The sequence below is a fragment of the Loxodonta africana genome, chromosome 7, assembly GCF_030014295.1.
Source record: "Loxodonta africana isolate mLoxAfr1 chromosome 7, mLoxAfr1.hap2, whole genome shotgun sequence".
NCBI lineage: Eukaryota > Metazoa > Chordata > Mammalia > Proboscidea > Elephantidae > Loxodonta > Loxodonta africana.
Window position 1 is genome coordinate 36301527 of NC_087348.1, and position 22074 is coordinate 36323600.

The 22074-nt window shown below is 48.5% G+C and overlaps 1 protein-coding gene across 1 annotated transcript; it reads right to left on the bottom strand.

Annotated features, from left to right (window-relative positions):
* Positions 1-46: 46 nt before the first annotated feature.
* On the bottom strand, positions 47-22072 carry F2 (coagulation factor II, thrombin). Its single transcript, XM_003412103.4, has 14 exons — positions 14214-22072; positions 13681-13844; positions 13014-13038; positions 12714-12764; positions 10454-10559; positions 10237-10373; positions 7769-8074; positions 7309-7437; positions 7085-7211; positions 6386-6553; positions 5689-5862; positions 5278-5459; positions 3041-3111; positions 47-2887 (listed from the first exon to the last, which is right to left on the bottom strand). Exons 1-14 carry the CDS (start codon positions 14290-14292, stop codon positions 2756-2758), a joined length of 1851 nt encoding a protein of 616 aa, XP_003412151.1. The 5' UTR covers positions 14293-22072; the 3' UTR covers positions 47-2755.
* Positions 22073-22074: the final 2 nt, after the last annotated feature.

The following is a 22074-nucleotide window of genomic DNA, read 5'->3' on the forward strand; positions in this document are numbered from 1 at the left end:
ATGGCATGATACAACTAATTTTAAGAGTCTCTGTAAATAAAGTTTGCATTAACTATCCTTGGCTCCCAGGATGTCCCGTATCTTGGAATGTAGAGGCAGCTCTTTCTGTCACCTTTTCTTGGAACAAGCTGGGTAGAGAAAGGTTAGTTACTGCTTAAGGAGCACCACCTTTTCCTGGCTCATGCACCTGGAGCAGTCCTTTACTCTTTTGGAATAGGAGAAACATACCTGTCAAGCCTTTTCCCAGCTCCAAGTGGTACAGAGAAACCTCATCCTGTTTTAAGGTTTTGTCATGACTTCCCTCCAGTCATCACCATGGTTCCAAGGAGCTCCTAGGCATTGTTCACTCTCCTGCTCAGGTGCACCTGAGATCATGCCCAGGGATTGGCTGCACTCCAGAGGCTCTCATACTGCAACTCAATTTGGTACATTTGACTAGTGGAGTACGGGAGAGCTTAGGAGCTTCGTGCTTGATTTTCTGGGTCTGTTTTGGTACAGACTGACAGTTGCTTCACATGGGGGCCAGAAAGTGAACTGTGGCTTCACCTGGAATAAATTCCACAGGGCGTCCCTCCACAGTCACAAAAACTCTCCAGGATTAAGAGGTTCTGGATTCAGGTGGAAGACTTTTTGGATAATCATTAAATTTCAAAGAAACTTTTCTAACCCACCTTTTACTCAACTGGTGTTCAAGAAATGAAAGGCCGACAGAAAACGAATACCGGGCATCATTTTCAGATGGCCCCTATGCTGCCTGAAGTTAAATTTCCTCTCTCTGTTACAGTGGGAATGTGGTACTGGGTATGTGTTTACTGAAGGGAAGATGGAGTTCCGTGCCGTAGTAGAAGGACATATTAAGAAAGAGTGGCTGTGCTTGGCTCTGAAAATAACTCGACTAACTTGAAAAAAACAGTGCCCAGAGCTTCCAACCCTGACAGCTGCATTGGAGGGAAGCATTCTCGTGAGAATGTGTGTCCTTGTTTAAAAAGCAGATTCTGGGTATCACAACTTACTCTTCAGCTCTTCCCCCTTGCTCTGGTTAAAGCTCTGGGCTGCCAAGGTCCTGCAAGTTCACTGAATTTCCAGTTTTTACCCTGCTTTTTGGTCAGCCAGAACCAAAGAATGAGTGCAGGAACTCAGTCCTAATTCTGTATTCCCTGCTGTATTAAAAAAGCGAAGAAAAAAAAGGGGGAGGGGGCAAGGTTACCTGCCAGCCTTAGGTCCCTTCCGCCTTGAAGCCATGCACATTGTTGAAGATCCTAGACCAAGAATGGTAACCTCATGGTGTGCATGCTCACCCCCCGTCCCATACCCGAGGCATTCAGTCTTCACTACTTCCCTCTGAGCTCAGACATGAGACTTCTCAACACAGACCTCCAAATGGTTATTATCAGTTGATCAGCATTTCATACACGTTGAAACTGTTGCAGGCTATGGTGTCTAGCTCCCCTTGAATCATAAATACATCTAATGGGGAGAGCTACGTTTGTTGAGTTGAGAACTGTAGTTTTAGGGCAACAGTGGGTAGGAGCTATGCTCCACGCCTGACCAGTGACCTCTGCCAAGAGTAACCATGGATAATGGGCTCTGCAAGGGCATCTTTATAGTTTTATGACTTTTACAGGTTTTAAATTTGTCCAAACCCTTTATGAATCCACTTACATATCCGATAGATCCCACTTCTTATAAAAACAAATTGCTCAAGTCTGACAACTGCTGTGTGAGTAGGAATTCTGAAAAACGACAACCCCAACAATCTGCTACTTGCAGGGCCTAGAGAAGGGAAGTGGTAAGTGGCAGAGGAACTTCCGCCATGCCAGGCAATAGTGAGAGTAAAAGCAGCAGTGACTTATGGACAGCTTACGAGGTGCTAGGCATTGTGCTAAATATTTATGTAAATTACCTCATTTAATCCACGCAGCCTTATGAGGTAAGTAGCGTCATTATATATATCCTCTATATAAGGAAACTAAGGTCAGGAAGGTTAGGTGACTTGACCATGGTTATCCATTAAGGTTGGAATCAGAGTATGAACCCCGACAATCTGATGCTAGGGCCCGTCTTCCTAACAACTATATCCCACAATATTCTAAGATGAAGGCATTTAAAATACTAAGCCTTTTTGGTGGCAGAAACCTGACATCATTTTAATGACACGAGGAAGAATGTAGGGACTAACTAGAAAAATTTAAGGTAAAGAAAAAGATGTATCTACCCATCCCTCACTACACCTGTCTTCCTGCCTCTTTCGTCATAGGACAAGCTCCTTAAAGCAGAGCTACTGAAAAAGCACAGGCCTCAGCATCTTGTGATCACATTTCAAGTCCTAAATTTGCCCCTTCTTAGCTGTGTGACCTTTGGCAAAGTATTTCTTCAAACCTCAGTTTACTCACCTACCTCGTGTGAGGAGAGTACCTACCCCTTGTGATGATTAAATGAGATAAAGCCCCAAGTCAGACATTTTAGGTGCTCACAAATTCAAGCTGCCTGCTACCCTTACACCTGGCCCTGTCCTGGAGGTGGTGAGTTCTTTAAGTCCTTTTTACCCAGCATTACTGCAGGGTCTTCCTGAGCGCAGTCCAGGGAGCTGCCCGTGAACAGCACCAGGAGCACTGAGGCTCATTGAGACAGTCACTTTTATTGAGAACTATAGTTTTAGAAACAAACCACAAAAATAATTCCTTCAGTGGATTGGTTTCTGCGATTCTGCAGTGAGGAGCCCAGAATGTGGGTGGCCCCCTAACTTTCAAACCTATCAACCAACAACCTTCAGTATCCACCTCTTCAGGCGGAACACATGTGTGTAGAAGCCATATTTCCCATCCCGGTCACAGCCTTCACCCCACGAAACGATGCCCATTTGATACCAGCGGTTGTTAAAGGGACTCTGAAAAAGAAAGATGGGGTTTCCAATAGAGTCAAGTCCAAGGTGGCCCTCCATATTACCCTGCCAGACAGCTATTTACAAAAACATGTCCCGCCTCACCCAACCCCCCTCTAAAGATCTACCTACCAGTCCCTGGTCTTTAGAGAAGCTTACCTTCATGACAAAGGGTCCCCCACTGTCACCTTCACAAGCATCCCCTCGTTGCCCTTCATTGGGCTTGAAACCTTGAGAGAGAACAGAAGTACTCAGGAACGTAGCTCACACTCCAGAGACATAGCTGGTGAGTGTGAGTGGAAAGGCTAGGGCATGAGAATTGTAGGGGGTGGGGAAGTTACCTCTCTGAGTAGAATTTTGTGTGTGTGTATATGTGTGTGTGCGCCCTTTACAAATCAAGTCAGTCCCTCATACAAAAATTTATATACACCTTGCCGTATACTGCTAGTTGCTCTCCCTCCAATGAGACAGCACACTCCTCTCCACTCTCTATTTTCATGTCCATTCACCCAGCTTCTGACCCCCTCTGCCCTCCCATCTCCCCTCCAGACAGGAGCTGCCCACATAGTCTCATGTGTCTACTTGATCAAGAAGCTCACTCCTCATTTACCTTTTTTTTCCCCAACAGTTCTGACTTTTAGAACCCTCTTAATATTTTACATAGTCCAAAAACAAAAACAGCATGGATGGTGAGGGGGATAATACTGATTGCAAACAAAAACAAATGAGCCTAACTGCAATTTTAAATAAAATAACCACAGGGAAGGGGGAAGGGAAAGAAGTAGTTTTTGAATGCAGTATTTTGACTTCGTACCCTCAGGCTAAAAGCAAAAACAGCTGTAAAGAAATGTTGAACTGTAGTTAATAGAGTTGTTTTTCGTAGTAATATGGATAAGGGATTCTGAAACTCATTGATCAAATAAGTAAATATATTATAGATAATGGGAGTCAGGTTTCTCTCTGTCAACAGAGGAAGTTACAAATATGGATAGGGAGAAATTAACCCTGTGGTGTTGGACTGGAATTGTTCATCAGTATGAAGTCATGATTTTTAATAGATGATAGATAGAAAGACAGATACTGATGTAGGTGTATGCATAACACACATATTTCCTAGTTCTGTCCACTGAGAGGGCCTAAAAGCTATGACACCCCAGTAGCAATATGCACACCTAGCACCCAGACCTTAGTTTCTAAACACCATTCTCCACTAGAAGTGTTCCTTGGAAAAATGGCTGATTCTAAGACTGCAGTTAGGAAAACAGGGTGAAACTGGGACATCTTGCTGTGCTAGAAAATAAGAAAGTACTCAAACAATGACGGGAACATACCTAAAAGTTACAGAAGCCAGCTCGAAAGGACTCCCTCCCATTGGCCAAATCTGGGATAATTTGAGCATCAAAATAAATAATACCCATTGCCGTTGAGTCGATTCCAACTCATAGCAACCCTATAGGGCAGAGTAGAACTGCCCCATAGGTTTTCCAAGGAGCAGCTGATAGATTCAAACTGCTGACCTTTTTTATTTTGATTAGCAGCCGAACTCTTAACCACTGCTCCGCCAGAGCTCCAAAATAAATAATAGTAGGAACAAATATTATATCCTTAGGGGGAGAAAGATCTGGCGATCTGCTTCCATAAAGATTACAGCCGAGGAAACCCTATGGGGCAGTTCTACTCTGTCACATGGGATTACTACAGGTCGGAATGGACTCAACAGCACCCAGCAACAACACATACACACACATACACAAATACATGATGTATACATATATGCGCGTGTGTGTATATATTACAAATATACACATACAAAGAGAAATGAAATATGGATGAAGGTATACAGAAGTTCTTTGCAACTTTTCTGTAAGTCTGAAATTACACTGCATAATGTAATTGATACATAACATAATCACCTACATTAAAAAAACTTTTTTTTAATTTATTCACTTGCCCTAAACGCTCTGATAGCTTCCCATCTCACTCAGAATAAAAGGCAAAGCCCTTCAAGGCCCTAAAAGAAGCACCCAACCTCTACCCAGCATCCTCCGCCCACCCACCTCTCTCACCTCGTCTACAGCTGCCTCTCCTGTGTTTACCGCACTGTGTTTACTACACTGGCCTTGCTGCTGTTCCTCAGACACACCACGCATGCTCCCACCTCAGGGCCTTTGCCCCTGCTGTGCCCTCAGCCTGGACTGCACCTCCCCGCAGCATGCCTGGCTCACTCCTTCACTTCTTCTGGTCTCTGTTTAGACATTTCCTTCTTAGAGAGGTCTTCTGGGACCACTCTGTTTAGAAGATCACCCCTGCCTCCATCACACTCTTAACATGGCTCAGTCCCCCCACCCCTGAGTCTCTGCTGCTCCCTTCTGCCCAGCCACTCCCAGGGGACTTGCCAGCACAGAACATGTTGTCTGTGATGCGGATGCGGGTGGACGCCTTGCAGACTGGCCTCTCCACGATGGGCAGGTGCACCACCTGCAGGACACTGGGCTGCACCTCGCTAGTGCTGGCCGTCCACGTCTCCTTCAGGTTGCCCCAGCCGGTCACCCGCCCTTTGTATCCAGCCTGGAGCAATCTTTGGGGAAGGGAGAAGGACCTAGTGAGACCCAACCCCTTCAGGAGCTTCCTTGCTTAGAGGCCTGAATCCAAAACGCCAAGGCAGGAAAGAAATTTAGGGTTTACTACCCCATTCATTTAACCAAGAAACTGAGATCAGAAAAGGGAAGAAACTTCTGCAGACTACAGAGTGGCAGAGTCAGGCTCACAACTCAGCCCCAAGGCTAACGGCCCTCCGGCCACCCCACCTCGCTGCAGTCTCCTTGTCAGGCAGGCACACAGGGTGAATGTAGTTACTGAAGGCGATGGGCTTCTTGAGCTTCAGCAGGGCGATGTCCCGGTCCAGGTTGTCCCTCCAGTTGTACCTGGGATGGATATAGATCTTCTCCAGCATGGAGATCTTCTCAAAGTTCCGCTCATACCTGCACAGAGCCCAAAAGAGACATGGAGATGTAGGCCCATCCAGTGAGGGACAGCTGGCTCCCTGAGTGAGGAAACTGCCTGCCCTCAGGGCCTGGGTGTCAGGGTGATCAGTGGGCCACCAATGAGAGGAGAGGGCTGTCTTCTGCCTCCCTGGCACCGAAGGTCTTCCCTTGGCAGCTTCTTTCTGACCTGAAGCTGCACGGGGTTTGGAGTCAGAGAACCCAGGCAGACAGGGGTAAGGGCACAGGCCACATGCCCTGGCCCATGCACCCTCTACTCAGAGACTTCCACCAAGGCCACGTTCTTGTGTCTGGAGGAAAGCTGGGAGCAGACAGGACTTCACTGAACAAAGTCTTCGTTTCTGCTCCCAGCTCCAAGCCTCAGCTAGGATGTGGCTAAATGGATGTTATATTGTGGGGAATGTACATACATAGCCTGGACACCCCAGAGCCACCAGGACCCTTTGTGATCACTCTGAAGGACTCAACCCCTGCCAGACACCCAGGGACCCCGGTTCTGTACCTGGTACGGGAGTGCTTGCCAAGGCGCACCAAAAGGTCGTTCTCGGTGAAATTCTTGTCCCACGGTGGGTACAGCAGGCAGTGGGCTGCGGTGAGGATCCAGCGGTCACTGATAAGGCTGGCCCCACACAGCAGCTCCTGGGGACTCTTCCGGAAAAGCATCACCTGCCTGGGAGGGGGAGCAGGAAGCATTTAGAGCTGGGGGCTGCCCTCCACCAGCCCTAGAAGTAGAAAGTCCCAGGTTGAAGAACTAACTGGATTAGTTAGGTAGGACCCCAGATGGAACCAGTCAGCTGGGCCTGACTGCCCTTGGCAACTGAAGCATCACGTGATGCTGAGGCGCCGCCTCCTGCTTTTGCACCCCTCTCCAGCTTCCTCCAGTCCAGAGTTTGCATAGCTTAGCATAGCTCTGGAGTCAGAAGAACTGGATTCAAGTTCTGATTTTGCAACACATGAACAGTGTAACAAAGTCGCTTAAGCGCTCAGAGCCTCAGCTGCGCCATCTGCAGAATGAGAGAAGAAATACACCCAATCTCATAGGGTTGCCCTGAGGATTAGCCAAGATTATGATTGCTGGGCTTTCGGTCTCTGTGAAGCTGGGCCTGCGAGGAACGAGAAGCCACCCCAAGGGCTGCGGGGAGTGAAGGAGGAGGCAGCACCCCCCAGCAAAGTGCATGCGAGGCGAGGGCCCAGGACGCACCAGGGCGCGATGCCTTGCTCCGCATCCCAACCCTCCACGATGCGCCCGGCGATGTAGGAATCCAGCAGCTCCTTTTCCCTCTTGTCCTCTAGCGACTTCTTCTCAAACAGAGGCCGCAGCCCACAGTCTGCAGAGCGAGCGGACCGTGAGGGGCGGAGCTGCCTCCAACCCCGCCGCCCCGCCGCCCCGCCGCCCCGCCGCCCCGCCGCCCGCTGCAGCCTCACCTGCCTCCCCGGCGCCGAAGGTCCGTGGGTTGAAAAAGCTCTGGAACTCCTCAGCGGTGGTGCGCCCTTGGATGGACGCGTCGGGGTCCTCGTCCAACCCGTCTCCAGCCTCCTCCTCCAGGGGTTCCTCTGTAAGGACGGGGGCACCAATGGAGCTGAGCTGGGCCATTCGTCACCCAACTCCCCGCTCTCCCAAGTCACTTGCCGGCTTTGGGGGCCACTTCGTGTAGTTAAGAGCGCATACGCACCTCAGTTTCTAGGTAACTGAACCTCCCGGGACCTCAGTTTACTCAACTGTAAAATGGGCGTAGAGCCTACCTCACTCAGCTACCACAGGATTTAATGAACGCACTCACATGCTCACGTGGTAAGCGTTAGACAAACGGAAATGACTTGTTCTTTTGTTATTCCCTCCTGGCTTTGTCCTCTGCATCTCAGGACCCTGGCCTTCTCCACTCACCGCAGTAGTTGAGGTCGCAGTACTCAAAGTCACCAGGCTTCCCGGCCACATAGCACCACGCGCCCTCAGCGTCCCCGTCTGGATTCCGGCAGTAGTTCTCCACCAGAGGCACTGACTTGCTGAAATCCAGGTCCTTGCTCAGGGCCTTGGCCTCACTGCTGGCCCAGGCCAGGCAGGGGGAGCCTTGTGTGGTCACCGCCAGGCTACCCTGGTACTGCTGGCCACGATCCAGGACACACAGCTCAGATGGGGGTGAGGGCTTCACCCTGGAGCGTGGGGTCAGTGCCACAGTGACACCCTCCCCGCCTGGTGGGGGAGGAGGCAGGGGAGTAAAATAGATGGACCCCCAGATGGAACCAGGCAGACAAGGATTTCAATCCCTGCCTTGCTGCTTTCTACCTATAGGACCCCAGGTAACTTAATCTTTCTGAGCTTCAGTTTGGTTGCTTATACAAAGGATTATTAATGGGCTTCTCAGGAGAAAGACCAGGTGATCTGCTTGTAAATATTACAGCCAAGAAAACCTTATGAGAGAGTTCTACTCTGTCACATGGGATCACTATGAGTCAAGAACAACTCAGCAACACCTAACAACAACAATGCTGTCCCTGGGTGGTGCAAACAGTTGATGTGCCCAGCTGCCAACAAAAGATTGAAGTTCCAGTCCACCTAGAAGTGCCTCAGTGATCTACTTCTGAAAAAGCAGCCACTGAAAACCCTTTGGGGCACAGATCTACTGTGATGCACATGGTGTCACCAGGAGTCACAGTCAACTTGATAGCAACTGCTTTGGTAATTTCATCTTTGCAGGGTTGTTGAGAGGATTAAACAGAATATACAGCATAACCATTAAAGAGTCTGACCCATAATAAGCCAGAATAGAAAACAGATTTCCCTCCTAGGTCATTTTGAATCTATTGGCAGTGACTGCCTGGAGTGCTGGGTTAAGAAGAACTCTGTGTTTATGTAGGGACACAGAAGAAAGATTGCTGGGATTGACTGAGGTTGTCTACATGGGCAGTGGGTCAATTTCAGCATGCCTGCAACATACATATCATGCGGAGGGGGAGGGCTTGGGAAATGGTAGCCATTTTTATTATGACAATTGATGACTGTAAGACCAATCCCAAGGTCAAGGCCCCATAAGGATGTTTGAAGGGCAAATAGTGTCAACCTATGTGGGCTAGATTGAGGGACTGGCTCTAATTCTTTACCCCTGTCTGTACCCCTGTGACTTTACAGGCAGAGGCAGGGTGTACTTCTCCACCTCTTGGCTGTGGCCTTGATCATTGACTTTCTCTGGCCAATGGAATGTGGACAGAAGTGACTGTGCTGGTTCTGAGCCTAGGCCTTGAGAGACACCGTGTGTTTCTGCTCAGTGACTTTTGCTTCTGCCATCACCGTAAACACATGTGGAGCAGGCCTGGGCCCAGCCTGCAGCAAGAAAAGAAGCTGAGCTCAGCAGGACCCATGGTCTAAAGCAGAGCCACCCAGCCAGACACGTCCTACATCAGTCAAGCCCACAGAGCAAGTCCAGCTGGTATCAAAGGAGCCGCCCCAGCCAGCCTTTTTACACTCGAGAAATAAATGCTTATTGTTGTACGCCCCTGAGATCTTATGGTTGGTTTTGCAGCATTATTATGGCTGTAGCTGATTCTAGTTTCAGTTGCCGTTGAGTGAACTCTGACTCATGGTGACCCCATGCGTATCACTGTAGAACTGTGCTCCATAGGATTTTCAATGTCTGATTTTTGAAAGTAGATCACACCAGGCCTTTCTTCAGAGATGTCTTGGGTAGACTCAAACCTCCAAACTTTTAGTTTGCAGTCAAGCACATTAACCCTTTGCACCACCCAGGGACCGACCTAACTGATTTAAGACAGAAAAAAAAAAAGGGGGGGGGCTGTCGAATCAAATCCGGCTCACGGTGACCCCATGCATGTCAAAGTAGAACTGTGCTCCATAGAGCTCTCAGTGGTCGATTATTTTGAAAGTAGATCGCCAGGCCTTTCTCCCAAAGATGCCTCTGGGTGGACTTGAACCTCCAACCACCCAGGGGCTGAGCTAACTAATAAACCACGGGAAATAATAATGATGGAATCGCACAGTTCTGAAATGAATGAGTCTTGCTCTGTGATGTTCAGAAAAGGACATGTGGACTGAAATGGTCTGGGAGGGATTCCTGGAGGGAAAGTGCCTGTGCAGGAAGAAAAGCATGTCTGCAACAAGCCACAGATGGCTCATAAGGAAGCCAAGGCTGGGGAGGGCAAGGGGAGCGTGGGAAGTCAACGCCCTCAGGTCTCCCAGCTCCACTGACTGACGGGCCCAAATACGTTTTAGATGACTAACCCCTTCTAAGGTAGCTGGGGTTTCAGGTCCTGCCCCCAGCTGCCAGGCCCCATAGAAACCTCTTGGCCTTGGCCTTGGCCTTGGCCTTGGCCGTGGATTGCCTTACTGCCCCAGCTCACCACACACAGGGATGCTGCACTCTTCCCTCCGCACGGTGGGGTCTGTAGTGTAGCACCAGGGCCCCGTAGTGCTGCTATCTGGGTTGCGGCAGAAATTCTCCTTCAGGTAGGCCTCGTGGTAGGCGGTGAAGTTGATTCTGGAATAGGAAAAGCTCAGCTTGGGACCCCAGCGGGAAGCCATGCCCCAGTGTCTCCTTGCTCTCTGCCCATCACTCACTCAGGTTTATGTGGATAGCGACTCCTCCAGAGCTGGCACTCGATGCCTGACCGGGTGAAGCTCACGTTCCCATGGTAGTTTGTGCCCAGACCCACAGCGCAGTTCCCTGCAGAGGCCCCAGGCCAGGTCAGTATTGGGATCCTGAGGATTTGTCCCTCTCTCTCCCAGCAAAGCTCTGTCTACCCTCTCCGAGCTCTCTCAGGACCACAGTGCTTGACCAGCATTTACTCAGCACCTCTGGTTTACCCAGCAGTTCTCTAGTCAGTTAACAAGAGTCGCCAAATAGTCAGTGAGCACCCACCATGGACCAGGCACCATGCCAGGTACTGAGGACATAGTGATGAATAAGACAGTCACAGTCAAATTTTCTGCATCTTTAAATTCAGTGGCTCCTCATGTCTGAGAGGATGAAAAAGTGAACAAGGTCCTTCTGTGATCTGGCCCTGGTCTATTTATCCTGGTGCCTTGGCTCCTAACTCCTGAGCACACTAGGCTCACTCATACCTCAGGGCCTTTGCACATGCTATTTACTCTGCCTGGAATGCAGAGTTCATCAATGCATTCCACAAGGCCGGGTGAACTGTACTTCCTCTGGGACCTGTCCCCAGTTCTGCCAGCAAACCGGAAGCCCCTCCTGTGTTCTTCTGGCACCTTGAACAGCACTTTTCTAGCAATCACCTTGACGATTTGTATTTTTGCTTTCCTTTGAGACTGTGTACTCCTTGAAGGCAAAGACTGTGTCTGACTCTCTTAGACTCTCCAGCACCCAACACAGTGTCTGGCACATAGCAGGGGCCTAGTTAAATGTTTGTCGAATGAATGATTTAACTAATGAAAACACGGCCAGCGATTAAAGTGTTCCATGTAGTGGGGACCATTGTCATACCAAAACCAACCAAAAACCCATTGCCGCTGAGTCGATTCCAACTCATAGCGACCCAGAGGACAGAGTAGAACATCCCCATACAGTTTCCAAGGATTGGCTGATGGATTCGAACGGCTGACCTTTTCGTTAGCAGCTGTAGCTCTTAACCACTGCACCACCAGGGCCCCTGTCATACTAAAGGTATATTTAAAATGCTATGAAGGAGACAGAAGGCTCCCTGAAGGCTTAGTGAATGGGATGGCACTTGAATTAGCCCTTGGAGGATAGAGAGGCTTTCAATAGCCATTGATGAGTGCTCCAGGAGAAAGTGACAATGTGAGCAAGTGCCAGGAAGGAGAAACGCCTTGATATGTGTCAAGAAGTTCTCGCTGTCAGAGTAGCTGAAGGTTTGAGTTCATGACTGGTGCAGTGGAAGGTGAGGCTAGAAGGGGAAGTTCAGGCCAGAAAGCACAAAGCTCGCCACACTTCCTGGGAGCAATAGGGAGCCACTAAGGGATTTGGAGAATGAGCGTGACAACATAGGAGCAGTGCTCTGGAAACAGCGGGCAAGACTGGGGTGAGCAGAGTCAGGCAAACGTGAATGAGGCCTTAAACATTAATTCATCATGCATTCATTCATTCATTTGTTCCTCCAACATTAAACATCTTATTGACTGCCAAACATGAAGCTGGGGGCTAGAGATGCAGAGACACAGGCTAGACCATAGGGACAGAAAGGCAATGTCATAATGGACCATATCTACCATGGCCTCCACCAGACTGAGTCCAGTACAACTAGATGGTGCCTGGCTACCACCACTGACTGCTCTGACAGGGATCATAATAGAGGGTCTGGAACAGAGCTGGAGAAAAATGTAGAACAAAATTCTAACACAAAAAGAAAGACCAGACTTGCTGGCCTGACAGCAACTGGAGAAACCCTGAGAGTATGGCCCCCAGACACCCTTTCGTCTCAGTAATGAGGTCACTCCCGAGGTTCACCCTTCAGCCAAAGATTGAACAGCCCCAGGGAAGAAAACATGACTAAAGGGGCACACCAACCCTGGGCAGGGACTGGAAGGCAGGAGAGAACAGGAAAGCTGGTAATAGGGAGCCCAGGGTTGAGAAGGGAGAGTGTTGACATGTCATGGGGTTGTTAACTAATGTCGTACAACAATGTGTGTACTGTTTGATGAGAAACTAGTGTTCTGTAAACCTTCATCTAAAATTCAATTTAAAAAAAAAAAGAAAGGCAATGTCAATGTAAGAGGCTGCCCCTACTGGGCCACATCCCCTAACCCACCCCTACCCTCCTCCTCTTCCAGGTTCAGGCCCCTCTCTCCTGGGACTGCTTACCCCTCACATCCCACACCCCTGACGCTGTTGTTTCCTCACCTTCCAGACATTCCACGAGGTTTTCTCGAGGTGTCCTCACTGGCTCACAAGCTGCAAAAGACCCAGAAACACCTTTGGAAGCAGAGTAGGGACAGGATGGACTGGAATAAAGGGTGGGTGGGTGGGTGGGTGGGGGTGGGGTAATACTCAGAAGCAGAGAAATGAACAGATAGAAAGAAAGAAGGCTGAGTGAGTGTATGGATGGATGACTGGTGAACCAGATATTTCTGTGAGGTAGAACATTCCCTAGCTCGAGTCTCCAGGCCTCCCTTCCAGGAGCAGATCCTTCTCGATGCTCACCTGTGTACTTGACCCAGAATGCTTCCTGAAAAACAAGGACTGCAGTGAGACTGAGCCGAGAGCCTTTGATTTACTTATTTTTATTATAGTAAACTTCTGTCTTCTCCAATGACTTTCCCTTCCCTTAGCTCAGTCACACAGAGTCAGGCTCTGGGGAGATTGGTGACCAAAAGCCCAAGCCCATTAAAGAAAAGGGTATTTGAGGAGAGGGGAGTCCACTCTCTCCCACTCACCACAATTGAAAAGGGGTCCCCTGAGCTGGGGTAGGTGAGAGGAGAGAGGAGCATGGGTCCTTAGCTGCGGGCCCTGGCAGACACCCAAGGAAGGGAAAGGCTGCCAGAGTTCCAGAACGCTGAGGCCTAAGCCCAGGGCTCCTGGCCTCATCGGATTCCCATAGCCCAAGGGTGGCACAGAAAGGCTGAAACTGAAGAGATCACATGGGTCAGGGCAAGGGACTGTAGAGATCCCAACATAGGCAGCTGTCTGGAGACCAAGGAGGCCTCTGCATGTCAGGCAGCCTCAACAGACCCTGGCACTTCAGCATAGCCAAGTACAGGGACCTCCAAAAATGACTGAGGTTGATCACCTTGCCAGCCCAGTGGAATGGGGATCAGAGTTGAAGTTAACTTAGCAGTAGTTAATGAGTTCCGATGTTCTTGGTCCTCACCGTGTCACTGGGAGACTCCAGGGCCTCGAAAGCCTCCTCATAGCTGCACTGCTCCTCCACGCACTCTCGCTCCAGGTTACCTTTGCGCATCTCCTCCAGGAAGCCGCTGTTGGCACGGCGGACCCGCTGGAGCATCGACAGTGCTTGCTGAGGGGCCAGGAACACTGCGGTAGAAGGGTCGTGCGACAGCGGCCTCAGAGAGCCAGGCGGCCTTGGCCATGGTGGGGCCAGGAAGCAAGCCATGCTGGCATCCAGAAGGGGGTGGCTGGCATGCCGGCGGAAGCCAGAAAGCAGCCAAATGTAGCCCACCAGGTCCCCTATTTACATTGGCCACCTCCAGCGCACTCCCCATATTGCAGGAGAGAAGCAGCCAGCGTCCTCCAGCCCTGAGGACCTAGCTGCTTCCCTAAGCTGGATACCCTGGGCTGAGACCCTCCTGGGGGTCAGCCGTGTTCTCTGTCAAGCCAGTAGACCCCAACCACGGCCCATGGCCCAGTCTTCCAGCCTGTCCTAGCTTCCAAGCCGCCCCTTACCATGCTGGCTGTGCACAAGGCTGAACAGGGCAGCTAGGGCCAGGCAGCCAGGCAGGCGCGGGCCTCGGACGTGCGCCATAGTGTGTCTGCTCTGGGACTCTGAAGGCTCATCCTGACCCCTCTGGGTTAATGTTGAACTAGCATGAAGAAATTGGCCGAGAAGGAGAGGTCATGGGTTCAGGGCCGTGGGGACAAGCAGATAGATAGTTCACCTGCCCACCCCCGCCATCTGGTGAAAACGTTCTCCTAGGACCAGAGATGGACAGTCTGAGAGGAAGCCACAAAGGAAAGGTCACTGTAACCACCAACCCCCACTCCTCCTCTCCCTGGGGCATGAGGTGAACTTGGGCCAAGATCTTCCTGAAGCTAATACATGGTAATGATTGCTTTAGTCTCTATATGCCTCAGTTTTCTCATCTGTAAAATGGGGATGGTAATAGAACTTGGTGTGAGGAGTAAAGGAGATTATAAATGTAAAGGTCCCTAGGTGGTGCAAATGGTTTGTGCTTGGCTACTAAACAAAAGATTGGGGGTTCGAATCCACCCATTGGCTCCCAGGAAGAAAGGTCTGGCTATCTACTTCTGAGAGATCATAGCCATGGAAAACCCTATGGGGCACAGCTCTACTCTGACACACGTGTGGTAGCCATGAGTCAGAATTGACTTGACAGCGACAGATTTGGTTTTTGTTAATAATTGGTAAATGTATGTCAATACATAAATAATTGGTAGATAAATGTATGTAAACTGACGGAGAGGTTTGTGGAATCACAATATGCAGATATAAGAAAATGGAGACAAGGGTGTGGCCACAATGTGGCCAGACACAAGCTGTCCACCTCTTTCTGGGATGTGCTGGGGGCAGGGACACCCAACAGGGGCCCCGGACTCTCAACCACTGATGGAAGGTTCCATTTCTCCTTTTTCCCATCTGGGGTGCTGTGGATGTGTGTTTGTATGTGGTGGTTACCTGGGAGGAGCAGGTCCAGGGCCTCTTGGGCCTTTGGTCTATTTTCTTTCATCTCCCAGGACCTGCTGCCTGCCCGGAACAGAAGCCAGCCCAAATCCCAGGGCCTCTGGGGTAGGGCCCCTCCCTCTCTCCCTGCCTGTCTTACCTGGTCCAAGCCTAGAGTGGCTGCAGGTCCTATACTGCCCCTGGGCCCAGCCCTGCTCCCTGTCCCTCCCCCATTTCCTGTGTGCAGTCTGCAAGATAAATATTAGTCCTGGGTCTAATTAGGACAGAAGGACAAAGAGCGAGAACAGAGGGAAGCACAGGGCCTTGCCTTGCCTATCCTTTGGGCCTGGCTGTTTGGGGTCTGGACTGCAGTCATGTTCACCTGGCAAGATCACGGGCAGGGGCCTGGTGCAGTGTTTGTAACAGAGAGGGTTGGCAGAGCCCTGCAGACCAGGCTCCCAGGAATCAGCTTAATTCCTGGGTGGCCAAAGTTCTTATATTTTGTGTGTGTATGTCTGTCTGTGTGTATATATATATATAGAGAGAGAGAGCCCTGGTGGCACAATGGTAAAGCGCTCAGCCACTAATGAAATGGCTGACAGTTTGAACCTGCCCAGTGGCTCTGCAGAGAAAGACCTGGAGATCTGCTTCCGTGAAGACTACAGCCTAGAATACCTATGGGGCAGTTCTACTATGTCACACGGGGCCACTATGAGTCCAAAATTGACTCAACAGCGCATAAGACTGTGTGGATATATATGTATATATATTTCAATTGAGGCATAATTTACATACAGTAATGTTCACAAATCCTAAGTGTATAACTCAGATTTTTAGATACACACCCATGTAACCAACACCCAGATTGACAGAGAATATTCCCAGCCCCAAAACAGACTCCTTCATCTCATTCAGTACCCCCAATATAACTACTATTCTAACCGCTATCACCATAAGTAAGTTTTGCCTATATTTGAACTTCATGTAAATGGAAACCTATAGTATATACTCATTGCATCTAGCTTTTTTTTGTTCAGTATATTTCTGAGATTCATTCGTGTTGTCTGGATCAATAGCTTGTTCCTTCATTGCGTGAAGTTCTTACTCGTTTTATTTATCCATTCACCCGTTGGTGGACATTTGGATTAGTTTCCAGTTTTGAGCTATTATGAACAGTGCTGCTATGAATATTCTTGAACAAGACTTTTGGTGTATATAAGCACTTCTTTGAGTATATATGCTCAGGAGCAGATTCGCTGGGTCATAAAGTAGGTATATATTTTGCTTAAGTAGCTATTACAAGTAGTCTTCCTAAGTGGTTGTACCAGTTTACTTTCCCACATTTAAAAAGTTCCAGTTGCTTCATATCCTTGCTGACACTCTATATTCTCTGTCCATTTAATATTAACCATTCTGATGGATGTATCAGCATATTTCACTGATTTTAATTTGTATTCCCTGTTGACTAATGATATTGAGCCTACTTTTTTTTTTTTTTTTGGAGTGGAATGGTGAAAAGATCTTGTATCACTCATTTATTCAAAAATCAAATACTGAGTGAGAAAGGGAGCAGGGCTCCTGAGAAGTAGAGAACAGAGAGAAGTATGGCTTCATCCTTCTCAAGACAGGTGTTCCTTGGATGGCCCCCTTTCCCTGATGATCAGCTTGGGCCAGTGCTGAGTCAACCTGCAGAGGGAGAAGTGGCAAGAGGCAGGGGTGGTAACAGGGAGGACAAAACACATATGCACCTCTTCTCTTGAGGGCCTGAGGCGGGAGGTAGGCGCAGTTCCCTATCAAGTGAAAAGTGTACCCCCAGGATACCTAACAGTTCTGGGCAGACACTGCTGAGCCATCACCCAAGCTGAGGTAAGAACTGGAAAAGAACAGGACCTACCAGGCCTCACACAAGTCCCAAGAAACAAGGTTGGTTGGTTAAAATCTAATCTTAGCAACTCTTTTACAGGCTTTGAATGCTGTGGTGTTTCTCCCCACATACTGCCACCATTTCCTGGCCCTCCCTCCTCCTGGACAGTCCCAGAATTATGCATTACCAAGAAGTTATTCAGACTGGTGGACAGCTGGGTTAATGTCAATGGCAAAATGGGAGACATGGCTGCTTATGACATTATGATCAAATGCTGTGAAAGTGCCAGAAAACCACCCAGATTTGAATCTGGCTTTGCCTTTTATTCGTTTTGTGGTCTTGACATGTTACTTACCCCCGCTGAAACTTAGTATCCTCATCCCCAAAATGAGGATCACGGCATCTATTTTGCAAGACAGCATAAGGACGAAGCAAGAATGTGGATAAAGCAAGAATGTATGTTCTTCCTGCCTCTCTCACCTCCACTCCTCCTCAAAGCAAACCAGTCTGGCTTTTGACTGCTCTCACCTGGCTCATCAGTGGCTCCTACACATTTCACCACCCTCCACAGTCAACAGACACTGTTGACCACTTCCTCCTTGTTGAAATACTCTCTTTAGCTTTGTGATCCAGACTTTGCAGGGTTTTCGTTTTATTGGATGCTGAGTTTTAGTCTCCTTTGACAAGTCTTCCTTGTCTCATCGAACCTGAAGGGTTGGGCTACTGCAGTGCTTGGTCCTGGGTCCTCGTCTCTTCTCTCTGTACCTTCCCCCACTCCCACAGCTTCAGTGACCACCTATTGGCCAGTAACTCCCAGATCCTCTTCCTCTAACCCAGGCTTTTCTCCACAGGTTTGTAACTATTTCCAACTGCTCAATTGGGATATCTCCTGCAGACACTTAAGACCCAAATCATAATTGACCTGGATCCCCCTGCAGTGTTACCTGCCTTATTACCATTTGATTACCTAAGCCAGAAACCAGGAGTCGGATCTATCCCCCTCCGTCTTTGAATCCGTCACTTCTACCTCCCAGAGAACTTACCCATCTAAAGGGTGAAAGAGGGTATATATGGGCCCGTCTCTGTCTCCACCTCCTTCCACACTCTGCCTCCATCACCATTCCTTGCTCAAACACACAGGGACTTTGTCCTTTCTGGTCTCTCCGGCTGGAATCCACCTCCTCCCTCAGATACCATCACAGTTCGCTCCCTCCATTATTCAGGTCTCTGCTCAAGTCCTGTTACTCAGGGTCTTCCAGACCATTCCTATCCCCTCCCCATGAATTACTCTTTTTCACTGTGTTTATCTCACCTGACATATATCTGGAGCCCTGGTGGCAGAGTGGCTAAGAGCTACAGCTGCTAAACAAAAGGTCAGCAGTTTGAATCCACCCACTGCTCCTTGGAAACCCTATGGGCAGTTCTACTCTGTCCTATAGGGTTGCTGAGTAGAATCAACTCGATGGCAATGGGTTTGGTTTTTGTGACGTGTACTTGTTTATTGTCTGTCTTCCCTCACTCGGATATAAACTCCACGAAAGCAGAGACTTTATTATCACTGTTGTCTCCCTGGCAACTAGAACAGTGCCTGGCATGTTGGAGGTGCTCAGTGAAGATCTGCTGGATTAATGATCCCATATCTCTCCATTTCCACTGCTACCACCCTATTCCAAGTCACCCCAGCAACATCCTAAGCGATTTCCCCAGTTACACCTTGCTCTCCCAACACAGGGATCTTTTCAAACACAAATCTGATCATTTTATTGCCCTGCTCAAAACCCTTCAGAGCTCCTCAGTATCTGAAAATGAAGTCCCAACTCCTGGCCCAGGGCCCTGTGTGACCTGGCTCCTGTTCCCTCTCCCCTTCATTCTCTTTGCTCCAGCCATGCTGCTCTTCTTAGCTGCTCAGACCCTCCAGGCTCTCATCAAAGGGCTTGTCCCCATGTCCCACCTTCCCTGCCTTAACCTGCTCACCCTCCAAGTCACAGCTGACACAAGGCGCAGCAGAGGGCAAAGGTGAAGAGCCTTATACCAGCGCTAGCCTGTGTGGGTTTGAATCTCAACTCTGCCACCTAGCAGCTTTGTGAGTTATGTTCCTCATCCGTAAAATAAGGAGGACTGTATAAACTCACGGACAGCACTGGCCCAGAGTAAGGCCTATGTTCATTATCCTTATTTCCCAGGGATGCCTTCCCTGACGCCCCAGACCAAGTTATCATCCCATTAAACATAGCAGCACTCCTCTTGAACTCTTGTCTAGTGATTTCTCCTTCCAGTAAACCACAGGCTCCTTTGCCCATCTTGTTCTGGTCCTATTCCCTGCACCTGGTGCAGTCCAGGCCCTTTGTGGCTGCAGAACGAATGCTAACTCCTTCAGGTCTGGTGCACAGACAGGCATAGCTCCGGCCCTTGCCACCTCCCAAGGAGTCTGATGTTTCTCAGGACAGAGCTGTAACCAACTTTCACAGTACTTAGGTAGTGAGAAAAACTACCAAAATAACCTAAAGCTTGAATTACAGAGAGGCCTGACAAGCCAATCTCTCAGAGCTCAGGCTCAGGCCTTTGAACCCCCAAAAGCCACTCAAGGTGATTCCAGAAAGAATGGCCTGTCCCTTGGGGAGCACCCTGGGGTGACTATCGTAGCACTAGGCACTCAGGTAGGGCAGAGGCACTGCCAGCTACCTGACTACCTCAGTGGGTGAGGTCACTCAGCAATGTGTAAAGAACAAGTACCTAACTTCAACACCTCAACAACAAAGGGACAATCCAATTAAAAAATGGGCAAAGGAAAATGAAAGACACTTCATCAAAAAAGACATTCAGACAGCCAACAAATACATGAAGAGATGGTCACAATCATTAGCCATTAGAGAGATGCAAATCCAAACAACAATGAAGTATCATCTCACCCCAGGAATAACAGCACTGATCAAAAAACCGCAAACAACATATGCTAGTGAGGGTGTGGGGAGATTGGAACTCTCGTACACTGCTGGTGGGATTGTAAAATGGTACAACCACCGTGGAGAACGGTATGGCCCTTCCTTAAAAACTCAGAAACAGAGATACCATATGATCCAGCAATTCCAAAGCCAAAAAACCAAGTCGATCCTGACTCATGACGGCCCTTTCAGACAGAACAGAAATGCCCCATAGGGTTTCCAGGGCTGTAATCTTTATGGAAGCAGATTGCCACATCTTTCTCCCACACAGCAGCTGGTGGGTTTGAACCGCCAACCTTTTGGTTAGCAGCTGAATGCCTGAACCACTGTAACACCAGGGCTCCTTAGCAATTCCAGTCCTAGGTATATATCTTAGAGAAATTAGAACCATGACATGAATAGGTATATGCACACCCATACTCATCGCAGCATTATTCACAATAGCAGAAGGATGGAAACAACTTAAGCACCCAAGGCTGAATGGATAAACTGTGGTACATACACACGATGGAATACTAAGAAATATTAAAGAATAACAATGAATCTGCGAAACATCTCACAACATGGATGAACCTGGAGAACATTATGCTGAGTGAAATAAGTCAATCACCAAAGGACAAATATTGTATAAGACCACTATCTTAAAAAGTCAAGAAAAGCTTTACATACAGAAAAAAGCATTCTTTGATGGTTACTGGGAATGGGTTGGGGGAAGCAGGGAAAATCACTAACTAGATAGTAGACACATATTAACATGGGTGAAGAGAAAAGCAACACACAATAAGGGGGAGGTCAGCATAACATAACCAGGCCAAGGAATACCCTGGGAGGTGCTCAAGTGTAAAAGACAACAGTAAATATTATTACACACACGATCCTGCAATAACCGTAATAACAATAATTTATGAGTGGATACACAGGTAGACATGTAAGCTGAACAGGTGTGGGATGGCATACGGGAGTGTACCCACCAGCATATATAGGTTTGGCAGAGGATAGTTCTACGTATGTATCTGTATGTGCTGCAAATACATCCACGTATATAGTAGCGCAGGAAACCCTGGTAGCATAGTGGTTAAGTGCTACGGCTGCTAACCAAGAGATCAGCAGATTGAATCCACCAGGCACTCCTTGGAAACTCTGTGGGGCAGTTCTACTCTGTCCTATAGGGTCGCTATGAGTCGGAATCGGCTTGACGGCAGTGGGTTTGGTTTTTTTTTTTGGTTTAGAGTAGTGCACACAGGGGACAAAGTTATGAAAACTTCTTAGCCATAAACACACACCTTGAGGGACTGAGTCACTAGGCTTGAGGGCTTAGGACCAGTCTCAGGGGACATCTAGGTCAACTGACGTAACAGAGTTTATAAAGACAATGTTTTACATCCTGCTTTGTTAAATAGCAACTGTGGTCTTAAAAGCTTGTGAGCAGCCATCTAAGTTAAACTATTGGTCTCTTCCCATGCAGAGCAAAGAATCAAAAAAAAAAAAAAAAAATCAAAGAATCAAACAATTAGTCCAAAGCACTAATGGCCCAAACGAACCACAGCCTCCACTAGCCCGAGACCAGAAGAACTAGATGGTGCCTGGCTACCTCTATTGACCACTCCCACTCCAACCAGGCTCATAATAGAAGGTTCAGGTTAGAGTGGGGGGAAAAAAATGTGGAACAAAACTCAAACTGGTAAAAAGGACCACACTTATTGGTCTGATAAGGACTGGTGGAACCCCCGAGACTATGGCCCTTAGACACCTGGAACTGAACCCACTCCTGGAGATCACCTTTCAGCCAAACAATAGACAAGCCTATAGAGTGAACAATAACACCCTTGAGAAACATGCTCCTCGGAGCAATCAACCGTGAGACCAAAAGAGCAGCATTTTCCCTCCAAAAAAAAAAAAAAAAAAAAATTTCAGAAGGAAGCAAGGGGCAGGAAAGATGGGTGAACGGAAATAGGGGAATCTGAGGAAGTGGGGAGAGTGCTGTCACATTGAGGAAAGCGCAACTAATGTCGCGAAACAGAAGTATAAATTGTTGAATGGGAAACTACCCTGCTCTGTAAACTTTCACCCAAACCAGAATAAAATGTTAAAAGAAAAAAA